Genomic DNA, 13,659 nt, shown 5'->3' with positions numbered 1-13,659 from the left:
GCCTTGGTAGCACTGTGAGCCAATCAATAAAAAGCAAACTGTTTAAACTACGCCTCCTTGGACAAAATCTGTCCAATAAACGCTCTCCTTTTTTACATGGGCGTTCCCATCCCCCCACTCACTCTTTTGACACTGCCCTACCAAAGCTCGGTGGCTGTGTGAAGTGAATGACGTCTCTGGAATTGTGGGCCGCCGACGCAGGGCTGGGTTTCCATTTTCATAGCGAGTTTCGGGGGGGATCGTTAACATGGAGCCGGAGATGGAGGACAAAACGGTGGAACTGATGGTAAGTACGTTTTTTCCGGGCTATTATGGACACCCACAAGTATCGCTTTCTATCGTTTACTGTGGCGAAAGTACCGTTTTCGACGACAGGAATGAGCTGAAGCGGCTTGTCGGGAGAGGTGGAGGAGAAAGGAGCGGGGTGGGGGGGACTTGAAATGAGAGGGAGGGCCTGAAAATATCAGTATTGTATTTTGCTCAGAATGTTGAACACACTGTCCAAATGTGAACGAAAGCTACTCCCGTAAATCGTTAAACAAGTCTTCGTTTTAATTTGGGGGTAAAAATTGGCAAAGAAATATGAGGTAAATGTAATGGAGGAAAGGGTTGGTCGTCGGGCGAAGGCAGCCGATGGTTCTTCTTGGGGTAGCGTTTACTGCGGTGACGCTGCGCCACTTTAAACTGGGCCCCGTCATGTGTAGCTAGCTATCCTGCTAACATTGGCTATGAGTCGATCAACTATGTAAATTTACGAAAAAACTATTGTATAATACATGATTTGAGGACTTGACATCAGACGTATTAACAGATGTGGGGTCAACCTAAAATTACGTCTTTATTCAAAGACTAGACGTAAAATACTTTTTACCGATGTGTTGATTGAATGTTTATATTTCTTAAGTGCGTAGAAGGAAGTGTCGCTTTTTCATTCACACAGACAGCGATGTCACGATTAGTGAGCTAGCGTTAGCCTAACAGTTAGCGTGCTAAGTTGCTTAGGCACATTTCCCGTATTCCATTTTTTACTGAAATGTTGCCAATTGCTGGGTGCTCTTTTATAACCAGAGAATAATACTTCCATTCTGTATGTTCACTATTTAGATGTTTTTAGTTTCGCTTAGTTTTAAACAGTCCCCCCCCCCTTTCTATATTTCCGAGGCTATCCGAGGAAACAAGCTAAGTAGGCTAATGTTAGCTTACTAAAAGTTAACATTCGCCGGGGTCAAATGAATCACAAAAACTTTTAATTCACTGGTTATACGTGTTTACAAACTACAACTTCCATAAAATATCTGGAAAAACATCAATTATTAGTTTCTTACATCTAAAATGTTGCTCAACTGTCTAAGAATTCCTATCTGACTGTGTCAACTGAAGTAAAATGTTTAAGTTGTGGAATTTCGGGACTAAATACTAAAATCTTTTTTTAACCTATTTGTAAATTTGGAACATGAACCTACTTCTTTTCCACGGGCTCCTGAGGAAAAAAATGTCCAGTATACTTTTAGTTCATCCAATGTGTCCTTAAACCATTGCGGGGGGGCCTAAATTAGTCGATTAAATGAACTGTATGAACGTTAATCTACCCCTAACTGAGTATGGTTAAAACATAGAAGTGAAAATCTAAAATCAAAAGACTTAAAACAGTTTTTGTCCCACTCTTTCCTTTTGCTTATTACCACTTTAATGTGAGTTTATATACACAACTTTTACACTTTGATGACTGAAAGTATCACAACTGTTCCCTGTGGGTTGTGTCTTTGTTTTCTGTTGTCATATTTATTTATTGTTTTCTTTTTGTGTGTGTTACTCGCTAACCACTCATGAGAGTGGGGATGGGAGAACAGTGAGTGGGGTTCCTGTCAAAAAAACCCAAAAGAATTGGGGAAAGAAGTGCCAATTCCATTGCCCCTCCCTCTCCTCTACCTGTCCTCACACAGGCTATGTGTAATAATGCTTTTGTGTGTATGTTTATCAGTCTTTTTCTTGAACGTGAAGGGGTGTGTGTTCCTGCGCTCACTGTGCCAATGTGTGTAGCTCTAATACTGGTTTTTCCCCTCACTATCCCCCACTTCCCCCTCCTCTTCTTCTCTCTTATCTTTGATGGTTACACATTTGCCTCCTCTCAATTTCAAATTGAATCTTATTTATCCATTTATTTTGTATTGCACAAAACCACACTCCACATCTCCTTTCCCAACCAACTCTACACCACTTACATTCAATGATTCATTACTTCACTCTTTTGGTTACTTCTCCCCCCAATCCCCCCATTACCTCTTTTTTTTCTTTACCTCTACATCTTTGTTCTTTCGCTTTTCCCCCTTTCTCTTCCTTCACCCTGTCCACTTGGTTCTCCTCCCTTTCTCCCCTCCTCTCTCTTTCACACAGTGCTCTGTGCCTCGCTCTCTCTGGCTGGGCTGCTCCTCGGTGGCTGAGAGTTTGTGTGCACTCAGGTGCCTGCAGAGCATCCCCTCCACCCGGGCTCACAACCAGGTTCTGCCTCTCTCCTCTTAATTCTGCTGCTCCTCCTTTTCCTTCCCTCCCGTGTCATCTCATCACCCTTCACTTTTGTTTGCCCTCTCTAGACAACACCTCATACCACCTTGTTGCAAAATGACACTCACTCACCCCCACCTCATCTTTCTTCCTCCTCACCTTCTGTTGTCCTTTCTTCTCTGTTGGAAGCGCTCAGCTGTTTGGGTTCTTCTCTGGTATATTCTGAAGTTTTTTGTGCTAGAATTGGAGGTGTACAAATGACATCTTTTTAAAATTCAGCTCTAGAGTTTTCAGTGCCTGTACCATGTCAAGTGTTGCACACATGTGATAAGTAAGAAACTTTCAGTTTTGGAAAGAGTGGGAAGTACTCTTGACAATAGAAGAAGTATGCAGGATGTACCAGAGAAAACTCATGGATTCAGGAGTAGCATTCTTTGCCCTTCTACCTGGAGATGTGAGAACCGAGGTTGGGGAGGCGGGGGTTGATCTCTGAGAGGCCACATGCTTGCTTGCCTGCCTGTTTGGCCCCACCTAGCCTTTCTTCTTTTCTTTTTTTTTATGTTTCCCTTCTTGTTTGCTGCTCTGCATGATCATCAACACCTGCAAGAACTTTTGTGGCTTTTTAAAATGTCTGCTTTGGTTGTGATTTTTATACCATCTGTTTGCACAGCTGTATTTGCAGTAGCCACCGATCTGTGATTTTATCTCCAGATAGTCATTGATTTATATCTGTGCATAAACATAAAAAAAATATTTATTTGGATTTCCAAATTAAAGAATTATTTAATATTTAAACACCAGATATGTTTAGTGGTTTTCTAATAAAGTTATTTTAGTTGACCCATTTAGAATGATATAATTCTTTTGTAAGTCACCTGGACCAGTTCACCATCCACAGAAATGTATGTAGCAAAATACATTAATATTGAATGTTGTATTTTGTTTACCAGACTATCGGACGGAATTGGAGAATTAATAATTAGAAAATTCCAAATTTGCATAGTCTCCTTTTCCAGTGAATTTTTTTTTCTTTTTTTTTGGTGATGTTTGTATACTGCAGTTTTTCTACTCTTTGTACTAGAGTACACGAACATTCAAATACTAAGAAAATACAGCTGTGGGTTGTGTAAGAATTTATCCAATTGATAATGTTGAACTTGTTTTCAGTGAAAGCTGAAACTTGTAAACTGCTATAGCCTGAGACTAGGTTTACTGTTTGATTGTGACACTGTATACATGTTATGGGCATTGTGGTTCTGGTGTACTATTGTTTTAGTTTCTTTTCTTTACAGAACCAAGGATTTACTATAAATGTCAAGTTTTCTTGGTGAAAAGTTAAATATTTGTGATTATTTAAGTTTACGTTCAAATTGTTCTCATATGTAGCATCTTTTCTTTAAGATTCCAGAAAATGGTATATCTTAGTTACTGAAGAAATGTAATAATCCTTCCCTTTGTGTTTGATGTATCACCACAATCTGTTTTATTGCAGTCATACCTGAGCTGGTGCCAGTGAAGTGCCCAAGATTTTGCTCTTTAATTTCCTGTCCAGACTACTTAGCCCACATCACAGACAGACAAGCAGATAAATTCCTTTTGTTGAGTCTTTATTTAACTCCATATTTGTGTGTGTATGCACGGCTGTTTGTGCGCGCACGCTTCAGAATTCTCGATGGTTTACCTTCCTTTGGCTGTTATTGTAGGCCTTCTTTTGTCAGCTGCTGTCTGAACTGTGGCCCTGGCTTTTGAAATTCCTTTCTGTCGGTCGAAAGGGAGGAGAACTTAACCTGTGCCTTCTCTGTCTTGTTCCTTTTCTGTAGAACACATCAGGGATGGAATCGCAGACCCCCGTGGATGATCTGTCACCAAAGAAGAACACTGTTCTCAAAGTATGTTTTTATTTATTCTCAGATAAATCAAACCCATGAAACTGAAATCCGCATTTGTTTTAAGGGAAGCTGTTGCTAGATTATATAAAATATCAGTACATATGAATAAATGTTGCAGTTTAAGATCACTAGCTGATAATATAGTTAATTTTAACTCCTCCAAAAATGACATCAACATTTGTGTCTGAAATAGACTTTTGAAAAACAAATGTCCATCTAAGAGAAATAAAGATTTTAAGAACCTGCCTCTTATCTTTACAGTTTACTAATGGCCCTGTCGTGAGTTCGCGTAAACGTCCGTCAGAAGGGAACTATGAGAAAGAAAAGGAACACTGCATCGCCCTCTTTGACCAGTGGTCTGAGGCCGACCAGGTGGAGTTTGTAGAGCGTCTGATTTCCCGTATGTGCCACTACCAGCACGGCCACATCAACTCCTACCTCAAACCCATGCTGCAGAGGGACTTCATCACTGCATTGCCAGGTACCACTGCTAAGAAATGCCCATTTGGTTATCTTGTAAATCTAATCTGTATGCCATAAAGGCAAAGCAGTTTATGCCTGTGGCTGAGAAGATTCAACATTGTTTAAAATCCTCCAAGTATTGCTGTGAAAATGTGTATTTTATTCTATTTTTTGTCTTTCATTGTTTAGCTCAAGGTTTGGATCACATAGCAGAGAACATCCTGTCTTTTTTGGATGCACGCTCCTTGTGTGCTGCAGAACTAGTGTGTAAAGAGTGGCAGAGAGTCATATCGGAAGGTATGCTGTGGAAGAAGCTCATTGAACGTATGGTCCGGACCGACCCGCTATGGAAAGGCCTGTCTGAGAGACACCAGTGGTGAGGATTATCCCTCATACCCATTTTTTTAATTAGTAAAACACAAAGATTTTAAGTTTTTTTTTTTTAAATTCACTGAAAATGCTGTGATGTGTTGTTGTTTTTAAATGTGTGCTTGAGGAAAAAAAATCCCACAGGAAAGACGACTCATCATTTGTTTGTTTTTCTTGCTTCCAGGGAGAAATACCTTTTCAAAAATCGCACAGCAGAAATCCCGCCTAACTCCTACTATCACTCCCTTTATCCTAAGATCATCCAAGACATAGAGGTATGTGGTGTTTTTGCTTAGATTTTATTGAAAGAAAAAGTGATAGTGTAAAAGAAAAAAGACAATCTAAATACAACTAAAGAAAACTGGTTTGTTTTTAAAGCTAAATAACTTTCAAACTGGTTTAGTTTTATTCAGCTCAATATTTAAGGGAAACATGGAGAATATCAAAATAAAGTGTTTGAAAGGATGTGTAAATGGCAGGAGATTAGTGGGGGGGTATAACTGAGCCAATTAAATTAGAGCAGGATACTAGTATACAGCTGGAAATTGGCAAATGAACAGCAGTCTTTTATGCCATGCTTCTTAGCAACAGCTGAGTATTGTTGACAGATTACTTTGAACTATCTAGACCTGCACTGCCACTTAAAGGCATGCAGTTGGAAATGACCCTAAAATAATTCGAATAGAATCTCAATTTAGGGAGTGGGGTTAGGCTTCACACAATGCTTCTATATTTCTGTAAAATGTATGTTAGATGCATTATCAAATGCTAGAAAACACATTTCTGACATGACTAGCTTGACATATTTTTGATCCTTGGATAAGTGGAAAATGCTGTGTTTTTTTTTTTTTTTAAATAGATTTCTTTGAGCGAGGTCTTTTCTGTTTCTCCACGCTCCTGAGATGCATCATGAAACAGCTTTTCAGAACCATATATATGGGTTATCTGCTAAAAGTTGAAGGAACACTTCTTACCACACCAAAAGCCAGAAAAAGCCTCTCCTTCTCCCTGAGAGACTGACATTGCACCATTCTCCAAGTGAAGAGCTGTTTCCTCCTCCAGCGCTCTTCTCTCCCAGCTCTGCACAACTGTGGCACTTTAGGTAGATGTGCCTCTGCGCCCTGTCAAACTCCAGATGGAGCAGCACACAGAGGCGCAGATGAGTCTGCAGCTTTCCTAAGCTCGCAGGGACAGATTCTCTATCCACTACCCCCCCCCCCCCCCACCCCCCATGTTTTTCTGGAGCTCGCACCATTTCAGCCAGCTCTAGAAACTCCTTCCTGTGTCATGAAAACTGCCTTTGCACTTTTGAACGTCAGATTTGAACAGTTAAATGTTTGTATAACATCTAGGACTTCAACTCCTCTGAAACAACTCGATTAATAAAGTGTCGTTGTCTAGTGGTTTTATGCTAATATGTTCATTTCTTTATCAGTTTTACTAAGCCTCTCATTCAGTTTTTTGTTTGAGGTTTTTCACTTGTTTATGTTGTTAACTTCTTTCTCAGAAAAATAAACACCTAAAGGCCAATTATTCCTCTTTTACAGACTATTGAGGCAAATTGGCGGTGTGGCAGACACAACTTGCAGAGGATTCAGTGTCGCTCAGAAAACAGTAAAGGGGTTTACTGTCTCCAATATGATGATGAGAAGATCATCAGTGGCCTTAGGGACAACTCTATCAAGGTATGTATGTGTGTCATTAAAATTGACCATTGTTATAAGTCTGATCATGTTGTGTGTTACGGAGGAAGGAGAATGGTAATAAAAGAAGGCTTCCCCCCAGCAGAACTGCTATTGACTCTTTATTAACCCGCTCCGGAGAATCTGAGGGTCAGAACAGGGATTCCGCCTTCTGACGACAGTCGGAAAGGGAATAAAAAGTAATTGCGGGAAATTTTCAACACCATGCTCGGCTATTTCGCTAGAAATTTTTTCAAAAACCGCCTGGTTGCGATAAGAGCCCTGGAGTTTGGCCTGGATAGAGCTGTCACCCCAAATATGAATCAAATCAGTGACCCCGCTTCCCTTCCACTGACTGGTCTCAGCAGCATCATCCGCCATGGTTGATGTTTATGTTCTCGTTTCCGCCTACTTCAACGCAGAATTCTAACTTTTGTAGCGAATCGATGACGTACAGGTCGGATACACATGGCCTGGCCGTTCAGACAGAGGTCGCATTTGAAAAGATTGGATACGTATCGGATTCAGGACCAAATACCCAAGTGGTGTGGGTCGCATTTGAAAAAAACTGATCTGTGTCGTTCAGACTGTCATGAAAAGATCAGATACAGGTCACATAGGGGCAAAAAGATCGGAATTGGGTCGTTTCAGCCTGCAGTGTGAACATAGCCTAAGAGTGGCTATTATTTAAACATCCACTGATTTAAAAAAAAAAAAAAAATGTTTTTTAACATGTTCTTGTGACATATTTCTCATGATGGAGGACATATATGAAGAAAATTTGGCTTCAAATTGCATTTCTGAGTATTTGTTTATTCAAATAGTTGTGAATCAGAAGCAGATGAAAACATGCTGTTTGAAAAAGATTGTATTTGTTCCACAGAAAATACAATGTGCAACTAGATCCGTGTAAGTCTGTTTTGCTTGTCTGAACTGACATCTGGCTGAAAACTGGACAGCTGGATAGCCCCAATATTGCTCGCCATTTTTGTTACACTGCTTATGCTTGGTTGAGCGTGTGAGGGGCTGTAAGCTAGCAGGAGAGCATGTAAACAAAGCTCCGTTATAGTGATGGGAGAAGGGGGCGACCTTGCTCTGCAGAAACTGTCTTAGAAAACGACAGGTTTTTGATTTTTGGCTAAAAACGGCATAATCGTACATGAGACCACTTATGATGATTGGAGTGGGATTTTAAAGAAGTTCTTCCAAAACTCAAAACCATTGTTTTTTGTTTATTCTGTTAACAAAGCTACAGATACAGTTGAGATGGAATCTATAAATGATATTTAGGGTTAACTATCTCCTTTTATGAGACTTTTTTTTTCATCAGATTGTCTGTATGTTAATCCAGTTAGCACTTTGGTTATGACAGAGGTATCTTGTAGAGGGAGATTCATATACTAAATATATTATTATAAATGTTTTTCTTTTCCTGAATCCTCTGCGTCTCACTGAGTTGAATCTCTATCTGGCTCAGAGTAGTGTTCCTGTGTTGCTGTAGCAGGGGTGAACCAGCAGACACATATGAATTATGGGATAAAAGGGCTTTAGCTTAAGATATGTTGTGAGTTCCACTTACCTGTCTGACCCTAGAGAAGAGATGGATGAGGTAAGGAGAAGAGCAGATTTGTCTTATTGTTGCAGGAGAGGCCAACACACACCAAAGGAAGAGCTGAATGGCTCTTATGTTCTCTCGCATTCACACACATACTCGGCACAGCAGTAGGGAAATGGAGCATGAAAAAGGGCTTGAACATTGTGAAAATATTCCAGTCCTGGTATGACTCAAATCTGTATCCTTTTAAAAAACACTTAAGCCTGAACTTTTTTTTCTTTCTGCGTTGTCCTTCTTCTCCAACCTCCTCTGTGCTGCATTCATCTTTTCACTCTCCTGTTTTTTTTTTCTTCTTTTTTTTCCCCCCTCCTCAGATCTGGGACAAGCAGACGCTGGAATGTCTGAAGATATTGACGGGTCACACAGGCTCAGTGCTGTGTCTTCAGTATGATGAGAGGGTCATTGTCACCGGCTCGTCTGACTCAACTGTCAGGTATGACGTGAGGCGTCTTTCTGCAAAATAATTAGGGTGAAAGCATGCCACTGATGCCCAAACAAGGATTTCAGTAAATTCTCAGCTGAAATCCTGTATTTCAACCAAATGATACGTTTTTTATTAGTTATTGCATTTATAAAGTATTTGAATGATCTATGGAACAGAAATCTAGGCATTAAAATGGTGTAATAAACAAAAAACCCCAAAAGTTTTAGTCCTGGTTTTTGTGCCCACTAGCTGGCTTTTGTTGACTGACAGCTGTAAAACCTTTTTCTCTCTTTTGGGCTTCTGTAGGAACATGGCTGCACAATCGAGCAGTCTTTAAAAACAACCAAAAATGTTCTAAAACCATGTAAGCAACTGTTTTTCATGCAAATTTTACACCATAGTGACCTTTTTAATGCCAAATAAATTGGTTTGGTTAGACTGTAGTACCTGTTAATGAAAGTTTTTTTAAATTTTAACAACAAATCAACATATGCTTGTTTACCAGTGAGATTATGAACCCATTTTTCCCCCCAGAATAGAAATTGCAAATGTGTTACAGTTTTAATTGCAGCTGTAATTCTTGGTGAGATTTTCTATTGTCACCTGCAAATTGAAAGATTTAGGAACAAACTTTGTTTCTGGAATGTGAAAAGATGATAATTAATTGACTGTTGCAAGACAAACCCCCTTCATTAGGTTACACTTTGGTCGTACTCTCTGGAAGTCATCCGAAGCGGGAGAATGACCTCACTTCCTTAGCAACAGCTTTGCGGGCACTTAGTTTGGGAGGTGTCGTTGTCAGCTTTTCCAGTGTGTTTTGCATTTAGCTTTCAGTGGCTTGGGGGAACATGCACTTGTGTAAAGTTTGACCTTTTTTTTGTTTGTTTTTGTTTTGATCCATGTTGAAGCCAATAAAAATACCTTTCTCCCTGTCTCCAATTGTTTTCCTTTTTCCTTTGTTCATTCTGCCTGTTTTTGTTTCCCCGTCCACGTCATGTTGTCTGCCGCTCCTCCTGCTACCTCATCGTATTTTTCTTTCCCACTGACTCCATCCTCTAATTGTTTTCCCCTTTTCCCCCCACTTCACTGTTTTGTTCCCATTCCTCCTTCTGAACTTGAAATTCTTTGGGTTAATTCTTTCTTTCTTTCAGCTTTGCATTCTACTTGCACCTTTCTTAATATCTGTATTTTTTTGTCTCCCAACCTTCTTTTCTTCTTTCAGGGTGTGGGAGGTGACCACAGGTGAGGTACTGAACACGCTGATCCATCACAACGAGGCAGTTCTTCACCTGCGCTTCGCAAACGGGCTGATGGTCACATGCTCCAAAGACCGCTCCATTGCTGTTTGGGACATGGCATCGCCAACAGACATCAGCTTACGTCGCGTCCTTGTGGGACACCGCGCTGCTGTCAACGTGGTGGACTTTGATGACAAATATATAGTGTCTGCCTCAGGGGACCGTACTATCAAAGTGAGCAGATGAAGGGATTTTCCTGAGAGATTGTTGATATTCTGTGAAAATGTGAACAATTAGTTTTTTATTCATATATTGTATTTATGTCTTAAAGTTTCATGTTTCCCGCTCCCTCTGCAGGTATGGAGCACCAGCACATGTGAGTTTGTGCGGACTTTAAATGGTCATAAGCGGGGCATCGCCTGTCTACAGTACAGAGATCGTTTGGTCGTCAGCGGCTCATCTGATAACACAATCCGGTATGTGAGCCACACCCTAAAGGATGGAAAGATTTCTGTGAATTCACTTTATGCAGACAACTGAGTGGCTGGCCAGTTTATAACTTGAATAACTTGCTATAAAGACGATATAATAAAAGAAAATTAGGATTACCAAGAACATGTAAACACATGTAGGAGATCAAGAACTGTTATTCTGACAAATATGATTTGAGTATTGTCTGTTTTATTTCTTAATAGAAGTTTGGGGATTCTGGCTTCTTGGAGCCTGCAGATACTTCCTGTTTGGAAGGCATGGGGGGTGGGGGGTCACTCAGTTCAGGTCTCTTAGACAGTCAATGATTTACACTCAAGCCACCTCTTTTATAGCATCACTTTATAACAACATTACTGTAAATGTGAACGTTGCAGCGTGTATATGTTTAGCTTTTTTTTAACTGGTCAAATCCATTTTAATTGCAAATCAATTCCACTCAAAAGGAAACAAAAGAGAAAAATTAAGGAGACTTTAAAATCAAAGGATCAAAAAGTTGTTTAACTTGCAGTGATGCTTTAAAACCCCTTAGTTTAACAGAACATAGTATTTCATAAAAACCAGGGACCAGATGAATCCTGATGTTCACAGTCTTTGTTTATGGAAATGTTTGAACACTTCTGTGTCGGTATCTGACGTTTTAACTGTATTGTCACAGGTTATGGGACATAGAGTGCGGAGCATGTTTGCGAGTGCTAGAAGGCCACGAGGAGCTGGTGCGCTGCATTCGCTTCGACAACAAAAGGATCGTCAGCGGCGCTTATGACGGGCAAGTCGCAGTCCCAGAGTTTCCAGCAGAGTGCGAGCTTGTTTTGTTTGTCTTCTGACCGTCTCTTTGCTGTGTTTTCTCTTTTAGGAAGATAAAGGTGTGGGACCTGCAGGCAGCTCTGGACCCTCGTGCCCCTGCCAGCACTTTATGTCTGCGCACACTTGTGGTGAGTTCATTGAATGGTTTCCAGCCACTAATGGGGCTTACTGACAGCTGCTTTAAACTGCAGGTTATTTACTATTCGAACGACAAAAGTGTATTTTGAAAAGCTTTTACTGATCCATAATGCTGTCTAATTGATTAAAGCTGTGGGAGAAGCTCAGTAACTATCAAATATTTAGTAGTTAATTGACATTGTTCTTGCTGGGGCCTTTTCTTCATCTAAACACTTGAGTGAAACCAAAATTAGTTCACAAACTTAATAAATTTAAATGTCTTTGAGCATGTTCCACTCTATGGGGACCTTAGATTGAGTTGGCTGCATGTGAATCAAATATTTTTCTTTTTTCCAGGAGCATTCTGGCCGCGTGTTCCGCTTGCAGTTCGATGAGTTTCAGATCATCAGCAGTTCTCATGACGACACCATTCTGATCTGGGACTTCCTGAACGTCTCAGCTAATGGCCAGTCAGAGGGACGGTCTCCTTCACGCACCTACACGTACATATCTAGATAGCAGGTATACATCAGCACTAGGCTGCTCAGACTTCAACATTTGAACACTATCCAAGATTTGTGCACGTGTGTGTGGTCGAGAAAAGCCCGCTTTGGTGTTTTTACCTAGCTTGGTGTTCTTCTCCCCCCCCCTTAGGTGGCGCCACTTGACACATCCATTCTTGGAGGAAGCCCAAGGCTGATTGGTTGATGGGTGCACACCTCGTGCAAAGGAGCCCATGTTTCTTTTCCTGCCTCCTTCATCTCTGTCCATCTTCCACTCAGCCCCCCTCCACCTCCTTGCCTGTTCTGACAGACTCTTAAGCTTGTGCCCATTGCCCGATAGTACAGTCAACACTGACGAGGAGTCCCTACTACAAGAACCAACTCAGCTCTCTGGAGAAGTTCACCTTCTGCAACTAATTTATGTTTTGTAAATTACAATAATGACAGTATTAACGTAGACCTTATATATGTCACAAGCGCCCCTCTTTTGCCCCTGATAAAACCTAAAAGCTGCTTCTGCTACTCGGGTTTTTACCCCTGCTCCTGCCAAAAAGGTTTCCACTCCAGTGGAATATATATTTCTATATATATTACACAGACACATGCATACACAGTGGCACAGTTGGGCAGAGGATGACCAGAGCTGTTACACGGGAGACAGAGACTCTACTCAGCACTAGGATAGAAGGGAAGGGATGGGTGATGGAAGGAGTGAGTGAAGGAGAGCTTCCCTTTCACTCCTTCCTGCTCCTCCCTGCCTCTCTTCTTATCCATTCCTATTTGCTCGCCCTCTCCAACCCCCTCCTCCCCAGAGATGCACATTTGCTTGGACTAGGAGGGTGCACACACCTGGGTGTGCTTGTCTGTGTGGACTGGTTAAAAAAAATGGCAGAACAAAGCAGAAGCGTCAAACATGCATGTGAGGTTGCCTGGGATACCGCATCCTGGTACACCTCTGCTTTTTTTTCTCTTTAATGCTTACTTTCTTACTGTTTTTTTTTTTTTTTAAATTCTATTTTCTAATTTTATTTGAGTATTTTTGGTTCTTAGTGCAAAAATCATACTAGACATAGTCTTCTCTCGTCCCCTTCTTTGTCTCTCTTACTGTCTGTTTCCTTCTTTTCTTCATCTGTCCCTTTCACATCATCTTCCTCCCATCATCTATGTGCTTGCTTTGGTTATGAGAGAAGCTGGAATTCAAGAGCTCAATTTTAGCTGTAAACTGAGTTGTCTTGTCAAAAATTGTGTTGTATATTAAAATGATTTTTTAAAGAAGAAAAATGACCTTATTGTGAATAAAGTACTTGACAGTGGTGGAGTGTTGAGCCAACTATAACTTGAGTGTTTATGATCTTTTCTCATCTTTGTCTGAGTTTAATTTTTAATAATGGTTTCACAGATTCAGGCTTTTATCAACCCTTTAACACACAGCCGCTGTCTGTTTGACAGATTGTTTTATATGTTAATTTATTTTGGTGAAAGCAGTAATAAAAATTAAATTTCTCTGAAATTTTTTATGAAGAAAGCCTTTTAAGAAATACGAATGTTTCATCACAAAGGAG

At 40.5% G+C, this 13,659-nt stretch overlaps 1 protein-coding gene across 2 annotated transcripts; it reads left to right on the top strand.

The window, feature by feature from the left end:
* Positions 1-136: 136 nt before the first annotated feature.
* Positions 137-13,433, top strand: fbxw11 (F-box and WD repeat domain containing 11). 2 transcript variants are annotated; one of them, XM_020706586.2, is made up of 14 exons: positions 137-286; positions 2,395-2,499; positions 4,323-4,391; positions 4,653-4,872; positions 5,043-5,229; positions 5,407-5,497; positions 6,770-6,907; positions 8,834-8,952; positions 10,166-10,415; positions 10,539-10,657; positions 11,329-11,439; positions 11,527-11,605; positions 11,952-12,116; positions 12,249-13,433. In XM_020706586.2, exons 1-13 carry the CDS (start codon positions 248-250, stop codon positions 12,111-12,113), a joined length of 1,689 nt encoding a protein of 562 aa, XP_020562245.1. In that variant the 5' UTR covers positions 137-247; the 3' UTR covers positions 12,114-12,116; positions 12,249-13,433. The 2 variants fall into 2 exon arrangements, with proteins under 2 accessions (XP_020562245.1, XP_004073339.1); XM_004073291.4 differs by lacking the exon at positions 2,395-2,499.
* Positions 13,434-13,659: the final 226 nt, after the last annotated feature.

This window comes from Oryzias latipes, chromosome 10 (assembly GCF_002234675.1).
Source record: "Oryzias latipes chromosome 10, ASM223467v1".
In the NCBI taxonomy this organism is placed as follows: Eukaryota; Metazoa; Chordata; class Actinopteri; order Beloniformes; family Adrianichthyidae; genus Oryzias; species Oryzias latipes.
The sequence above is the reverse complement of the archived record's forward strand: the minus strand, read 5'-3'. Positions and strand labels throughout refer to the sequence as shown.